This window comes from Corvus moneduloides, chromosome 22 (assembly GCF_009650955.1).
Source record: "Corvus moneduloides isolate bCorMon1 chromosome 22, bCorMon1.pri, whole genome shotgun sequence".
NCBI lineage: Eukaryota > Metazoa > Chordata > Aves > Passeriformes > Corvidae > Corvus > Corvus moneduloides.
In genome coordinates this window covers 5,043,950-5,060,695 of record NC_045497.1, presented here as the reverse complement: position 1 = coordinate 5,060,695, position 16,746 = coordinate 5,043,950, and the positions used below count along the sequence as shown (strand labels likewise).

Here is a 16,746-nt window from a genome sequence, read left to right as displayed (position 1 = left end):
CTATAGAAAGACTCATTATGGTCTTTCAATGTTAAGCAAGTTTTTTTTTTTTCCTGCTAATCTGTTAGCATTTCTTAGTACAGAGGAAAAGCCTCTCGTGAAAAACTCATTTTCATTTTTACCAAGTTCATGCTTTTTCTGTCTCATGTAAGATCCAGGCTTGTGGGTACCAGAATACCAATAAAACTTAAGATTTTGACTTTAGGAAAATACAAGAAAATTTAATGCAACAGACAGGAGAGAGGTCCAGCACAGATGTCTAATGTGTTAGTTTTATTTAAAGATGGTCTTTCAGTGCTAGCGTAAGAAATGTTCTTTAAAAAACATCAAATAAATAAATAAATAAATAAATAAAAATAGGAATAACTTTCTGTGGAGGAACTTAGAAAGAATCTGGCTTTCATCTTGGGAGGAAGGGGTACTGTAAAGCATTCTTCAGAGCAGGAGATAGGGAGGTTGATCCTAATTTCTCCGGGAACCTGCAAGCCAAACATGAAATAAATGTTACTAGAATCTGTTTCTGTCTTGGTACGTGTCACCATTGTCAGCAGTGCTTTTAAAAAAACAGTACTACCTTAAATACTAGGCTTAAATTAATTCCATTCTCAGACTGTGTCTTCTTAAAGACTTAAATGAGAAGCTGCTCCTCCCCTATCCCATGGCATGGACGTGGTCTGTGCTATTCAGTGAAATGGCTTAGACAAGACTCACCGTTGCAACCCATCCCACTCAGGGAGCCGATCCGATCAATCCTCCTCCCAAAACAGCCAGAATCTCTCATCATCCTGGGCATCTGCAGCCCCCTCAGTCTCTTGAGGAAGGGGTCCCTGTAGGACGGAGGGGTGTTGGGTACAAGCCTGCGTTCAGCCTTCTGGTTGTCACTGTCATCGACGAGTTCCGACAGGATCTCCTCCTGGGTTTTGCGTTCTTGCAGGTCAGGATTGGACTCCAGGGCTTCGATCATTGCAAACTTATCCTCCAGTCTTTCCAGCAGAGCCTATAAGAGAAGGATTAAATTAATAAAACTCCTTGTTTTGTGGTCATTTGCTAACTCTTCCAGTCATTCTGTTCTGCATTCATCGATGGTCCCATAGGCCGCTCTAGAGAGACTGACAGGTTGGATCCCAGCCTTACTAGTGGTCGTTGGGCTCTGTCCTCTGCATTATATCCCTGTTCACAGTAATTCCATCTATGGGAAGATACAGCTTCAGCTAGTGAACTGAATGAAGCTGCTTGCCACCATGTGTATCTTACTGGCAAGGTTAGAAGATATCTTGGCAGAGAAGAAAATGCAATATGTGGGTTGCACAGGGAGATACCACTCAGCCCACCAGTGGTACACAGTCTGAGAGAACCTCTAGCCACATAGCCCACTCCCACGTTCTCAGAAGTTGCTGCTTTGTCACCCCTGGCTATCTCAATGGACATCACTTGGAGAAGCTCTTGGTGTTTTCACTAATCTCTGCCCCAGGGGTTACAGGATTGCTGCTCCTTAAAGTAACTGAAAATACCTGTATGGTAAATTCACACCTGCTGTGTGATTACTTCCTGGGTACCATTTTTTTGTAATTTGTAAAGCTTTGTGTAACTGGGTTCAGATAACCTCCTCAAGGGCAGCTCAACCAATCAGAGGAATGTAATTGCCCATCTGTAGAATTTGAATAGAAAGGAATGAGCCTTATGGCTTGCCCGAGAGTGAAGGCATTTGGAAACCACTCTTTCCGGCTGCTGGAAACAGCCCAGAGGCGGTTTGATCTTCAACTGTCCTTACCAGCTCAGGGAGTTTGTTCTTAGGGCCCGAGAACAGCTTTGAGAAGCTGGTCACTGGTACCAGCCCAAGGAAAGGTTTGAGCTTTTAGATTCCATCAGAGTCTCAAGCTTGTACTGTGCTATAACAATGGATTTTCTCTATTATTCATTAAAATTCTTAGCTGGTAATTTTATAACTCTGGAAGCTTTTCTGGATGAGCCACACTAAATGATTGTTATTCTTCTAGTAATATTTCTAAAAGTTTGTCTTTGGTTGCTCCTCTTTACAGCCTCATTGTTCATCTGTATGCAACCAGATCTCTCAAATTCACAAAGCTAGAGCCATATGGCTGCCCTGCGTCACTATTCTGCCATTTAGTGGGATAGACAGGACCCCACATCAAAGTTTTCTATTTGTTCTCATGGAGCTACTCTGATGATTTTTTCCTTTCCTGGAACTTTGCTCCCAGGAAGATGTATCTTTGAAAGAAAAAGAACCAAAACCCCAAAGAAGACATCCTACAACATCAGTTTTGATTCCCACTACTGCCTAGGAGCTTCGGTAAACTCAACACGGGAGAATATTGCCCTACAGAGCTTCTCTGAACCCCTTTGAAGAGCTGAGGCTTTGTCCCCCAGCATGGATGGCTGATGTGGTTATTGGGGTCTGATCATGCAAAAGGAAGGCAAAGCATCACCTCACACTCTGCTAACCGCCCCAAAAGTTTAACCTTTTAAATGAGGTCCTCACCTCCATGCTGGCCAGTTCCTCGGCAGGGCTGAAGCTGTAGATAGGATTGGCACTGCTGGACTGGAGCTGGATGAGCAGCAGCAAGAGGAAGCCATAGAAAAATGAGCCCTTAGTGTCCATGGCGCCGATTTCACTGGGAATAGGGAAGTTCAAGCTGTTTCTTCTGAGATGTCCCTTCAAGTCTCTCTCTTCCTTCTCCTGTTGTCTCTCTTCTGAAGCTTGTCTTTTATACTCTTTGGGTGATCCCTGCTTCCTAGGTTATCAGTGGGTTTATCTTGGGCACATTCCAGTCCCACTGTAGGCATGCAGCTCTGTCAAGGGAAGATTCCCTTTATTAGCTGTCATTAGGCAGCAGCTGCTATTGCTGAGGAATGTATGTCACAAGTCAGTGATTTCATGTCACTCCCCCTCCTCTAGATACCAGGCGCTGTGATTACATAGTCCAGTTGGAAATTCTTAGCAATTCTCTTTCAAGAGACCCCTATGGTCAGATTTACAGAGATGGGAAACAATCCCGAAACTGCTCTAAACTTTGCTCAGTTAGATTTCCATAAGGAAATTGCCTTTTAGAGGGGAAACAACAGGCTTTCAGATGAGTATTTGGTGAAGAGTCAAGCACGAAGATAAATCGACTTTTAGGACACCTGAAGTATTGTGCACACTTTCCTTCTATATATGGAATATGCGCGGCCACCACATACCACAGACTGGGCTGAAAATCCCAGATTTGGGCCACTTCTCTTTTCCTATTACAATTGAAGGGATTTCACCACTGAGGCTTTGTGTGCTACCAACAAGAGCAGCACCTCGATCTGCACCTCAGTGCAGACTGACTGTGGGGACAGCGAGTGCCTCCAGCCCTCTGCGACAATCGGCTTCGGCACCACTGGAAAACACTAGTGTTTATTAACAGCCAAATGTTTAAATAGTGGGATTTCTTTAAGCATCGATGGTAAGGCTTGACCCTGCATCAATAAAATTTTAAAAACAGGCAGCCAGATTCAGCAAGAATCTTATTTTACTTTTATACAAGAAAGAAACTTGCTCGATGAGAACTTAAATAGATGGCTTTTGGTGTTATTCAGAAAGGTATCAGAATCTGTCCCAAAGGAAGAATGGATGAATTTGTGTGTATGTGTGTTTTGTGAGGAGTTAAAAATCTTTATATTTTATATATGTATATTAAAAACAAAAAGTATTTGTTTCCTTAAGTGCTAAATGTCATAAAATTAGCTAGAAACTGCCTATTCTTAAATGAGAAATTACAAAAGTACAGAATTGCTTCAAATTCCTCTTCCATTGGTGTCTTTGTGCATATAGTACAACTAAAAATTAATCTTTTTACAGAAATGCAAGAGTTCTAAATCATGAAGCAATGGCTTTTCTTGCATTTTCCTAATGTTTCTTGTTACTTTAAATTGAAACAGCAGCAAATGTATAAGTTGAATGTCAGTCTAGTAATAATTTGTTGACTCTTCATATGAACATAAATCTTGAAAGAATATCCTGAGTACACTTTCAAAATAATAATAGAATGATAAAGTATTTCTCATGTCTTAAATGTCTAACATGATGTTTGTGTACAAACATGTGCATGTACTGTTCACATGATCAGCTACCAAAATTATACTAGAACGGACATTCTCAAGGTTGTGAAGTCACGCTCAAATGCTACTTTTTCCTAATATAGCCTGAAGTCAGCCCAACTCTGTGTATGTTCTGATGAAGCCCTTTATTATAAAAGCTCTATTTTTCTTCAATGCTTTATTTTTTCAGAACATGGAGGCAATACTAGTTTTTTCTATTATTGTGTGCTCCAACACTTTCTTATTTTGTGCTTTTAAAAAAGAACTAAGATCCTGACAGCTTCTTTTTTTTAATTAACACTTTATACTGCAGTGTCTGTATAATTAATTAATTAATTAGCAACAAGTATTCTCTTTCTGCTGCTCTTGGTGAGTGCATGCTTGTTTGTGCCAAGGTGTAACTTTGTTTTGTAAACTGCAAAAGTGGGAGAAGATAAACCAGAATTATTCATTAATTTTGAGTCTTCAATTTAAGATAATTAGAATCTGTTATTGTTGTGGTTTTTGTTTTTTTCCTTTCACATCCCCCCATGCACTAAGTATTCTCTAGTGCTCTCTCTGTACAAAAACATTTTGTAGCTTGCTCTGAGTTTTCCTTTGTGTCTTTTTTTTTGTACAGCAGCCCCTGGGGCACAAACCCAGCAGCAAGAAATTGAGGGACACAATATTAATCTCAGATGTGAAATATTTTGCTTTGAGTGACCTGCCCCTGTGAAACAATCTAATTTTCCAGGATTTTAGTCATTAAGTCAGACCCTGAGATACTCCATTCTTTACTGGTTTGTTCCTTTTCATCTTCTGTGTTCCATGGCAGATAAATGAGATACCGCAGCATGACTTCAGCCTCAACAGTACTTTTCTAAGACAGGGAGCTTTTGTGCTCTATTTCATGTACAATGTAGTGAAGTGTAGAGATGGGATAAAATGGCTGCCTGTCACAGTAGCTGTTGTATTTTCACAGCCAAATTCTGCCCGCAATTATCCATCTTGCAGTTCTGCCAAAGCAAATGGGGTGTGAAGTGTCAGAACTCAGCTCATCATTGTTAAAGCTATAAAACTCGTTTGTTTATCTCAGTGTCATCACCCTGGTAAATTAATATGAACTTTAGGCTTTATAGCCCAGCAGTGGAGAGTCAAGATCTAGGCATTGCCCATGCTCAGCTGGGCATTTCCCTAGTAAAATGTCTGCCTTAACAGGGCAGCAGGTTCTTCTAAAAAGCTTACTGTGGATGGTTTTAGGGCTGGGAATCTGGCACATTTTCTCTGTGTCCCAGGGTATGGGATGGGAGGTGTGAGGACATGAGGCTCCATTAGAGCAGCTCTGGTTGCTCAGATCAGAGAGGGAGAGTACCAAGGGTGCTGCTGGCAGCCTGTGCATGGATCCTGTGATGAGGAGGATGGACAGAGCTCAGCTGAGGTCACACTGCCCCTTCCCCAGCAAGATGATTCTATGTCCTTGTTTTTTATGTCCTTGTTTTCCAGCCCTGTAGGGCTAAGGACTGTAAACCTGGGGGCTGGTGCCATGTGGGTTCCATCTGCTGATGGATAGACCTGCCCTAAGTGCTGCCCTGACCTGCTGCACATCCTTCCAGTGATGTCCATTCTTCTACTGCCATTCCGCGCTGAAGAGTGTGAGCTGGTTGTACAGAATCTCCTGTCCTGAGGAAGAGGCTGGATTTGTATTTCTTTCATCTCCCAGTGACAAAACCTTTGACAAAACTATGCCACACCCCACCCTAGGTTCTCTTTCTCTCCACTTTAGTTAGATTGAGAAGGAAATGAAGAGATCAGGCCATCAGACAAAAATCAAAACAGAAATGTAAAAATGTAAAAATGTCTGGAGTGGCCATACTGCCATTAAGTGGTGCCTCACTTTTTCCAAGGGGAGAAATCAATTTTCACCCTAAACACGGATTGTTTCTCCTCGTGATCGGGATATATTATCTCTGTGTTGCGGCTGCCCCTTCCTTTGCTGGACTTTCCAGGCTCAGTGCAGGCTACAGGGAGCCCCGGGCAGGCGGGGGGAGCCCGGCGGGGCCGGCGCTCGGCGTGCCGGGCCATTGGCGTCTGTCCCGGGTGCTGAAGCCCTTGCGGCCCTTCGCCTGCACCGGCAGCCACTGCCAGGTGTATTTTCAAAGCGATGGAGCCCCTCTGTCCTTAGAGGTCACCCCATGCCGGTCTGCCGTGCCAAGCCTGGCACTGATACCAGCGGCTTAGCCCATGGCATAGGGGCGTGTGTAGGACACTACCTGGAGTTAACCCCGAGCCCCAGTGCCCACCTCCGGGGAGGATTCTCTGGTAGCAGCAGTGAAGCCATCGGGAAAGGCATCCCCTGCCACGGTCCCAGAGCTGGCAGCGGTGCCTGGCAGTGCTACTTCAGTACAGCGTGGAGGGTTACTGACATAGTCGTGGAAGGATGCAACTACCATCCTTCCTGCTGCTGCGACCTTCCAGCAAAAAGCTTGTCCAGAACGGGTGGGATGTTCTGGCCAGGGTCAGGACCGAGCCCTTAGAGCAGAGGGAGAGGAGCGCTTTGGAGGGGATTTCTGTATCCTCTGACCATTTGCTAAACCGTGACCGAAAAAAAGCCCCACTCAAAAAAGGCAATGTAGGCTTTGTAAAAAGTTTATTGCTCCGTACCCCACTGCCGTGGCGTGTCCAAGTGCAGCCTGATGGTGTGGCTGCTGAACACTGGCCTGGAGACTCAGGAAGCTCTTGCAGCCGGTCCCGGCTTCAGCTTCTCCATCTGCTCCAGAAACCTGTAAAAGAAGCGCAGAGAGCTGCGGGAGAAGCCGCTCCGAGGCTTTCAGCCGGGGACAGCGGCAGCTCCCGGCGGCTGCCCCGGCCTGCCCTGCTCCGGCATCTACGGGGTTTGTGTTGGTCGCATCCCAGCCCCGTCTGCTCGCCGGTCCTCTCCATCTTCGTCCCAAAGCAGTAGGAAAAGTGCTTCCGTCTGAGGGAGGACAGGAGGCTCTTCCACTGGCTCTATCCCTCCGCCAGCTGAGGAGGTCTAGGGCCAGGACCGGAATCCCCGCCCGGCCGCTCTCCGCCCCTCGAGAGCTCCCACTCGGAGCCGCCGTCCTCGGCCCCGGCCACCGGCTCGTCTCCCGGGCTCGGTTCCCCTTCCCCTTCCCAGAGCTGCCGTAGCGACTCCAGGAAGTCCTGGAGAGGGGAGGAGAGGAGGGATAGGGAGCCCCGCTCCTGTCGCTTCGCCCCGGCGGGACGGGTGCGGGTGGCTGCCTTGGGAGTCCCGGCCCCGGTGTCTGCAGGAACCGCAGCTCAGCACTGAGCTCCTCACCGGCCGCCTGCTCCCCTGCCCACGGCATAACGAGCTGCAGCAGCGAGGCCACGCAGCAGAGAGCCGGGAGCTGCATCCTACCCCTATCCCTATCATCATCTCGATACTGTATTGCTTCCTTGCCATTGGATGCCCCTCCTTATATCCGCACTCTGCCCCCTGGAGGGAGCTCAGCTGCCTCCTGCGAGATCCCAGCAGGAGCCCAAGTGCTGCACTGTGCCCTTTGGCTTCGATAAGGAAACTGGTTGCAGCTGCCCCCACAGGTCATCCTCCAGGAGCTGGTGGTCTTCTGAGTGCAGCAATTGCTCCAGGGGGAGAGAACTGCCCTTAGTCATCTCCCCTCCTGGCAGCGCCTATTTTCCCAGTGATTTCTTCTCCCTCCGCTCTCCATCACTGTTAGGTTGAAGTTGATGCAGTAAAAGAACCTTGCACTTTCAGCCTGTTTGCTCTGTCTCAGACACACAGGAGCTGAGAGCTGGGTTGATTTGCCCTCCAAGGGGCTGAGGGATGGATCATTTCTCTGTCTGCAGCAGCTCTTTGGATAACAGCTTTTTCTTCTCTGTATACAAATTTTTGTGCTATGTGAGTAGACCGTGTCCTGAGACTTGGGTTTAGGAGATTTTCCTTCTTTGAAAGTTCCTCTGATAATGGTTCTCTGGTATTGTCACCAAACCCTTACCTTTGTAACCCTTCCTTCTGTAAGAGGCAGAACAGCAGATAGGGTCCTTTCTTTCATTCACTGCCTGGGTAACATTAAAGCAATTTCACTAAGCCTCTGCCTTCTGTCCTTTTGCTTAGAATTGAAGGAAACCAGCAATATCAACTGGTGTGGGACAGTGATTTTTGCATCCAGCTGTTTTAACAATTGGCAAGTGGGTTTGTTTAAAGCAACACAGCAAAGAAGAACCTGGCAGAGAAAGGGGATGTGTGTTTTGAAAGCATGGTACCTGAATGAAGGAAGATCATGTCAGGTGAGAGGGTTATTGTTGATAGAGAATGAAAGCAGGTCTGGGTGAGGATGTGCATTATCCTCAATTTTGTGTGTACTGGAGACAGATGGGAGTGGAAAGGGATAAAGCAGTGAGACTGAACAGGATCTGTGTGATGATCAAGGGGAATAAATACAACTGGGCCTCTGTTAATAAGCTAGCCAGAAGTGAGTCTTGGATGAGACCAAATCTTGATTGCTGCCTAACATCACTTAAAATCAGGTACCCCAAAAGCACACATATTTAAGAAAGATATCTGTATATTTCTTTCCATGTAGGAGTACTTTTATTGGAGGCTTTTCTCCTCAGCAACTTCTGTAACCCTGGTCTGTAAATTCACGCACTGCTGCTTGGCAAAGATGGAAATGGCACAGTTAGAGATAAGCTTCCCCCATCTGACTGGCATCCTCACTTCAAAGCTTAGCTTTGATTATTTAAATGCTAATAGAACTCAGCAAATTACCTAAAGTACAAACACACCTGGCTTCAGTCCTGAGGATCTAATTATAGAGCCTTTTATGTGAAATAAATTGTTCTTGCTTTCAGAAAAGTGCCTTTTTAAAATGTTCCCACAAAATGCCAGGTGATGGGATGGCACATTACCAGCTCGACCTCTCTAATTGCAACTCTTATCTGTTTCTTATTCATCTTCTGTAGGATTCTGTTCACAAGTGCTCACAGCTCAGACTTCAACCTCCTCTGACCTCTGTTATTTTTCTGCAAATAAACTTCGGTAACACTTGTCCTTCACTGGGTTTTCAGTGAAATTTCAACAGTAAAAAGCCTTTATGTCTGTGAGAACATCCCTGCTCTAGAGTTACTGGGAGCTGGGAACAAGTTTGAGACTCAGAATTATTAGAAAGGAGGCTGTTACCTTCCCATTAGCACCAGCTATCACAAGATACTGGCTCTACATTTTTTGACACCCTGATGTCCATGGGCTGTGTGGATTAACCTTTCCACCACATGGGCTGCACCTTGGCCAGCCCCGGGGTAGCACACCTGAAGAGGGACTCTTAAGAAAGCTGGATGCTTACTGTTAAGCTCCCCCAAGCAGGGGGGAGCAGGTGTGCTTCGTCTTAGCCTAAGTAAATAGTTTGTGTTAAGCCATGTATAGACTAGCAATTGGTATAGAATTATGCTGGAAGATGAAAGAATGACACAGTTTTCATTCTGAACTTTAATTCTTTATTTGATTGGTGGAAATCTTAATTTTCTTGTGATTTTTTTCTTAGGAAAGGCAATACAGAATGTAATAAATTCATTATGGACTAGTCCATCATTGGAGAACTTGTACTCAGGGCTGTCTATGTAAATGGCAACAAGTATCTTTTCAGGGCATTTTCACAGCTGCTGCTGCTTTGTTATTAAAGTTAACTTAAACAGATTAACTAGCAAACAACATAAGACCTAACCAAAAATGTTTAAAAAAGAAGCCTTCAGCCTTCAGGATATGTTTTTCAGTTTTCTTCTCAGTGCTTTGAAATACCTGGATCTGCCTATGGAAGAGCAGGGTGCCTTTGAATTTCCTTCAAGGAAGGGTAGCATTGTTTTGGGGTTAGATTTGGAATTTTTTTTTTGGTTGGAGGTTTTTTGTTTCTTTTTTTTTAATAAAAAAACCCCCAACCAAATTTACTGCTAAGAAAAATTTGTTTTCCTCTGTCCGTGGCAGATCTAAATGCAGAGTCACTGCTTTCTGGTGATGTCTGCTAAGAGAGCTGCCCTTTGTTCAAACTGTGGGTCAGAGACTCGGGGCTTTGTATCTTGGTCTCTATTCACCAGACAGCAGCCCTCTGAAATGCTCCTGAATTCTAGTGTCTAACTGCAAACTAAGGCTCTATTTCAGGAATGAAATATGAACAAATCACGCAGCAAACCTTGAAGCAAATTCGTTACATTATGGAAAACAGTTTATTATCTGTGACATAATGAGACTTGTTTATTTATACATTCAGTAAACAAACAGTACAAATGTAGTTTTCTGTAATTAATTTTCAGATAGATGTTCACAAATAACTGATACAAACAGGCAGTACAGCAAAGGTGTGTTCTGTTGGCCAAGTATGTCAGGGGAGCGGTGGCTGCATTTGCTCAGTACATCATGTAGTAGATGGATTGGTGAGGCCAATATGAAAAAGAGCTGAATATCTCACTAAAAGGCAAGAGGTGCTTTGAAACCCCGAAGTCAGTCCTGTCAATAAAGAAGAGGAATAAGTAATAGAAAGAGAACTGTACAGGATTTCACACATGGAAGTTAACTGATTTCTTACTGTTCTAGTGGCAGATTTAGCTCCACTGTTCTGCTTAGAGTTTGTTCGGATTGAAACAAGTATCCCTGAGGAGCTGGTGAAAAACCTCTCTGGTCTTCTAAGACAAGATGAAATGCTTACAGCTGACTCAGAGAAAGGAGGAAAAGCAGGTAAAGCAGAGGTGTGGCATTCACAGGTTTTAAGTCTCTATCTGAAGACAGTGACTTCTGAGGAAAGTGAAATAGTAAACTGTGTTTGTGATAGGACGGTAAAAGTTACTTTAAGGCACCATTTCCTTGAAGTTGAATTAACTCTGCTCTTTTGCATATTTCTGCAAGTTATATATGAATACACAGACCAGCAGCCTCTGTCTTTCTCTTACCATAGCGAAGAGTCAGCATCCCAGTCCACTCAGTGACCCAATTCTGTCTAGCCTGACACCAAAACAGCCCCTGGAGAGGCCTTTTTTGCTTCTGCCTTGGTATCTACGGGATAAACTCAGGAGGTCGCTGAAGAATCTCCGGATTGCACTATCACCCATGGACATGCTCTCGGGCTGGTCCCTGGTGTTTTGGATCCACTGGAGTTCAGTGTCTTGCTGATCAAAGACACCTGCTGGGATCAGGTCATCTTGCTCATGGTCCCTCTCTTCTGAGACCAGGGGATGCTCCAGGTCCTCATCTAACAATTTGGACAGACTCTGGAAAAAGGGAAGAGTAGAAGGCAGAAAGGGAATAGAGGAGAAGGAGGGATTTTGGAAACTCTCATTATTTCCATATAAGCCATACTCAGTGCTGAGTTTGAGGACATATGTCTGAGCTGCCAGACTGCCAGTTAAGTCTTTCCTGGAACTGGGCATATGGGATAAATGATGAAAAAATTGAAAAAGGCCTAAAAAATTGTGAATAAAGAACAAGAAAAAAATAGTTGATATCCAAGAGAATTAATGCAATGGCAGGAGACATGCTGAAATTGATTCTGAAGGATTATGTTAGACATTTCTTTACGCACTGGGAGGTTACTTGATATGTGGCAATGCCAGCTCCCTAGTGCAGTAAATGAAATGTGTTTTATAATGACCTGGAATTCCTGCACAAACAAATACACACAGGTACACATACACACTTTCTTTTTTCTTATATTCTACACCTGGTAGTCATAAGCAGGGGCTGCATTGCAGCACAACTGAGCTGAGGAGGAGATCCTGCATTTCTTTTTCAGCTAAAACCAGGGGCTTCAGGGAGGAGCATGCAGGTGACTGCTCTAGGGTTTTAGATCACAGTCCTTCCAGAATAATTTCTTTTACTCCCAAAGCTTATTGCTTCACTCAGTCACAGGATGACCCTAAATGTACAATCCCCTAACTGAAACCACAGGAAAACCCCCCAAACATTTTCCTTTCAGTTACCTCATGTGATTAGAAATTAAAATCCAGTGATCAATGACTTTAGCTTCCTCCGTTTAATAAATCTGTGTCTGCCCATCTCAGCATTCCTGCTGTTATGATGTCTCTTTAAGCTGGGGTTGGAAGAAACAGAGCTCATATGACGTGTCTAAATCCTAAAGAAGCATCAGCTTCTTTCAGCTCTATTGAGCAGCCAGTCACTTACCTGTAAGCTGGAAATGGATCTGGCCTCTGCCTGGTTTTGACTGACAATGAGCAGCAGAAGGAATCCAGGGCAAAAAAGGAGTTTCAGATTCATGTTTGGTGTCTCTGATTCCTCTACCCTTAAGTCTCTCCAGTTCAATGTTGCTCTGTGTCTCCAGCTATCAGCATTTATATCTTCCTCCAACCCCTCCCAAGTCTACCTTTTGAGTTCCTGCTAGTGCAAGGATTGGTTTGAGGTTTTGATGTGTTTTCATCGACCTAGGAGGAGGAGGAGGTGGAGGAGGAGGAGGGAGGAAATAGTTCTCTTTCCTAATGGTGAATTAAAGGAGTATTTTCCACTTAGGCAATGCAGCATCATTCTTCTGTCTTGGTGCCACTGATGTACATGAGTGAGAACAGCTCAGTGTTGCTTGGGCTGACCGCTAAACCTTTCTTTTTCATCCAGAGAAAAATAATTATGAGAGAACTATAAAGTAAGACAGGAAGTGAATGGTATCCATGACACATTCACCTGGCTCCTTTGTCACTGTGAAGCACCAAACCAGCGGGATGGGCTAAGAAAACATGCTGTGTAAGAAATGAGTGTCATTGCATAATAACATGATATTATAGCATAATAATATAACTTATTAATATAATGTTATTGACTTAAGAGATGAAAGAGTGTGATTTGGAGAAGAAGGGAAAACCAAGTATGAAAAATATGACAAGTTGCAATAGTTACTGGCCTGAATGACTGTGAGTGTGGCCAAAAACAGGCTGACATGCACAGACAACTTCTACAAGGCTTAAGTTGAGGAATAAATTCCTCTTTCCCTGGATCCAGCTTAAAATAGTTCCTTTATATGATCTTTCTCAGTCTATTGTGCACAATTTATATTAAATCTGCAATCAGTCTGAAAGGAAGAACAGGCTTGAAATTTGGCTTCACTGAAAAATTGAAATGTTCCTGAGTATGCAATAATACATCTTGCCCTTTCAAGGCCTTTTTGCACACATGTGATGCACAGAGTTAAAGGCCATCAAGCTGGACCTACATGAAGGAAATGGAAAGTAAGGACCATCTGGCATTTTTCATCTGATATTTGAGTTACTGAAAGCTTGCAAACCAGTCTTCAGTATCAACTTGTTGGTCCTGGAAGCTTGGAAAAAATAATTCTGTGATGTGCCAGCAGGTTTAATGTTTTCAATGTTTTTTTCATGTGCAGATCAGTTTAAGGCATAATTTTAGGTGTCTCTAGAAATGGGTGTTGTAAGGAGACATAAACATCCCTCTGTGATGGAAAGGGAAGTCTGATGTTATTATATTGTTGGGATTTTTTTGTTTTTGATGTTGGTGAAAACCACACTTGATATGAATCTTATTAGTAAATGAAATCATCATCCCAGAGGTTTGAGGTGTGTATTTCACAGGGTAACAACGCTGTAAGAAAAGGTCGGGGCAGTTTCAGGTTCATCTTTTCTCCTCTGCAAAAGCCCAGAATTGTTTTGTTGCTTTGATTGGCTTGTCACAGGTCTGCATAATGTGGATAATAAATCTTCTGGACCTTGAGATCTCTGAAGTTGTTTTGGGGTTCTGCTGAATTGTCTCTCTGGTTACTGTTGGACATTCATACACTAGCACAGTCCTGATCTATGACTATGTTGGTAAAAGAATAATTAAGGCTGGAGAGGGCTTCTAGAGGTCTGTGGTGCAATCTTGTGCTAAAGCAGAGCCAACTTAAATGAAATTTCTCAATGCCTTGTCAAGTTGAATTTTGAAAACCTTCAAGAAACAATGATTTACTAATATCTACTTGGAATTTTCCCTGTTGCCATTTGTGTCATTGCCTCTCATCCTAATGGATTGCAGCAGAATGCTGTCCATAAACACAACAAAAGGATGTTCCATCTCCTCAAACAATGACACTTCATGTGAGTGTGTTTCAGAGAGTGCTGCATAACCCAGACAGCAAGGGAAGCTTCAGTCCAGGTAGCCCACAGCTGGGTTCAGATCAGATTTGGTGCAGTGGCAAGATGTAGTTAGAAAGACATCCAGCAAATGTCTGCTTTACATTCCAGATCTTCTCAGGGCTCAGACTAGCATTGAACTCAGTGTCTGAATATTCACAGAGATCTATCACTGAGGTGGTGCAGCTAAGACGGAGACTTCAGCACAGTCGTCAGCCTATAAGAAGGGAGGAACCCCTGAGGACAATAGAAAATATTTTGGAGGTAGGAAATGGGTTTGTGTCCCTTTTTGAAGTGTTCCTTTGTATGGCAGATCCTTCATATAGGGTGGAAGGAAGTTTCAAGAAGGCAGCAGATTGATGTGTGTTGCTCATCTCCAACAATAAATTGTTTCCAAGCTTCCTGAGATATTTCTCCTGTATCAGCAGAAATCTGATTAAAGAGTAGGATTTGGGCAAACTATTCCTCTGGGGGTATCCCTGCCTCATCCCATGAGGAAGCTGAGCTCTGAAACTGATAGCACATCAACTAGGCTTAGGTAGATATCATTAGAGCACAGCTGTAGTAACTCATCTTCCTCCTTCCTTGCTCCGTGACCCCTTTAGCCTCCCTCTCCTTCCCAGCTGCTCCGGCCAACATTCCCTGGCTGGCTGAAAGGGCAGTGACGTGTCTGCAGCGCTTTCATCACAGTGGAATTGCTGAGTCCATGAGGGAAGCTGGCACAAGCAGCCCCTCACTGAGACATTAACATTTAGCTGTGGTCTCCAAGCGCTTTCCTGGTGTCCCCCTCCCCTGCCCTCTCCTGAGGGGGCTGGAGCTGGACTGTGCAGGCTCAGTGCCTGGTGTCACCATGAGCGCAGGCCTGGGCGGTCAGTGCCCAGCTGCAGGAGCTCTCTGTGCTCTTCTGGCACTTCCCTGCCTTCGCCTTTGGTGATGGGCTGACAGCAGGGCCCAACTGCAGGAGGGGACACGGGGGATCTGCAACAGCAGTTCTCCATCCTGAGAAGGGACTGAGCACAGAGACTGAGCTCACTCACCTGGGGTACAGCTGACATGTATTGGCTGCATCTGCTCCAGCACAATCCAGAGGAGAGTTTGGTCCCTGCCTTAGGAGTGGCTGGGACTGGGAGGAATTGGGATCTCCTGGTGTCTGAGATAGCGCATCCATGGGAAATAAACCAAGCCTTCACTATCAGGAAATTTGGAAGGAGCTTCCTTCGTGGGCTGGTCATCCCATAGGGCCACTACACACTGTCCTGTCTCCTCTTCCTGTCCCACAGCACCTTCTGTGGGAGGGTAAAGGCCAGTAAAGGGACCGAGTCAGTGCTGGCACTACTCTGGTCTGGGGTCCTGAGGATGTATTTGCCTTTGATCTGTTCTGTACTCACTAATTAATGCTCAATGATCTCTTTGAATGGATGAAGAGGGGATGTTTTCCTCTCTAGCCCTTTGGCATAAGAAGGGGCCAAGGCCACCTGAGGACAAGGAGGGCAGCAGGCTGGCATTTAGTAGCAGGTTGTAGGTGGTTCTGGAGCATTGGATTTTGATGGCAAAATTTTAATTTTAGGTTTGTTAGGCACATTTATCACATTCCTCTGATGCTAATGAAGCCCAACAGGGAAGCTTCAGTGAGGGAAGGGAGAGCCTAACATGGATCCTAAAACGGATCCTCAAACAAACAGGAAACAAGCTGAGGAATTCAGAGCAATGGCACCAGACCCTGGTGAGAGGCAGAGACCTAAAGAAGTACTCATGTTCCATAAATCCTCACCTGAAACTCTTTTTTTGGCTAAGCTTCATCTCTAGCAAAATGAACAGCATCTGTTCATCTTGTTTTGTAAAGGTGGGAATGTCTACATGGGTAAATAGATACTCACACTCCAGCTGAAACATAGATTCGCTGTGGTTCTAAGCCATGTAGGTCTTTGTAGTCCTGTGGCAGCCATTCTTGCTTCCCCATGATCTTTAAGTTGGATCTCAGAAATTCATAGGCTAATCTTTCACTAAACTGCTCAAAATCCAAGTTTTTCATTTTCTGTGTTTTATGAGACATCTTTGGTGTTTGAACTGAAGTCTAATTTGTCTGTATGTTATTGCCTTACTGTAGAAAAGCGGGACTTTCAGTGGGAGCAGCTGCACGCAGGAAACTTGTGGTGCTAGTCTGCACTTCCTAACCTCTGACAGGAGAGAGAAAGAGAACCCTTTGTGAGCAGCATGGATATGATATATCCCCAGTTGTTTCGAGCTGGAACATTTACTCAGCCCAACTAGAAGGTCCCTCCTGTGAGATCCCATCTGGGCTCTTCACTTGGTTACTGAGGTGTGTGGTGACCTCTCCTGGCGAGTGGAGGACATACCTCAAGTTCGAGAGCAACTTCTGCTTAAAGCAGAGAAAACAGACCAGACACTGGGAGGTTTCAATAAAACGATTACTTCATAATCAAAAACATGGTACATGCACTACAACAAGGGGCTGAGTGGCTCTTTTTCAGGGTTTAGCCATGGAAGTGTGTGTGAGTGGTCATGTCTTGAGAAGACCCGTGGTATGTGTGTGGTATATGAATG

The 16,746-nt window shown here is 44.5% G+C and overlaps 3 protein-coding genes across 3 annotated transcripts; all 3 read right to left on the bottom strand.

The window, feature by feature from the left end:
- Positions 1–200: 200 nt before the first annotated feature.
- On the bottom strand, positions 201–2,844 carry NPPA (natriuretic peptide A). Its single transcript, XM_032131671.1, has 3 exons — positions 2,501–2,844; positions 712–997; positions 201–479 (listed from the first exon to the last, which is right to left on the bottom strand). Exons 1-3 carry the CDS (start codon positions 2,618–2,620, stop codon positions 463–465), a joined length of 423 nt encoding a protein of 140 aa, XP_031987562.1. The 5' UTR covers positions 2,621–2,844; the 3' UTR covers positions 201–462.
- Positions 2,845–6,819: 3,975 nt separating this feature from the next.
- On the bottom strand, positions 6,820–7,460 carry LOC116454574 (natriuretic peptides A-like). Its single transcript, XM_032131327.1, is given in 2 exon segments — positions 6,820–7,256; positions 7,358–7,460. Coding segments are annotated over 2 exon segments (540 nt in total).
- Positions 7,461–10,261: 2,801 nt separating this feature from the next.
- LOC116454736 (C-type natriuretic peptide 1-like) lies at positions 10,262–12,478 on the bottom strand. Its single transcript, XM_032131672.1, has 2 exons — positions 12,233–12,478; positions 10,262–11,322 (listed from the first exon to the last, which is right to left on the bottom strand). The coding sequence occupies exons 1-2, from the start codon at positions 12,323–12,325 to the stop codon at positions 11,017–11,019; spliced, it is 399 nt and encodes a 132-aa protein (XP_031987563.1). The 5' UTR covers positions 12,326–12,478; the 3' UTR covers positions 10,262–11,016.
- Positions 12,479–16,746: the final 4,268 nt, after the last annotated feature.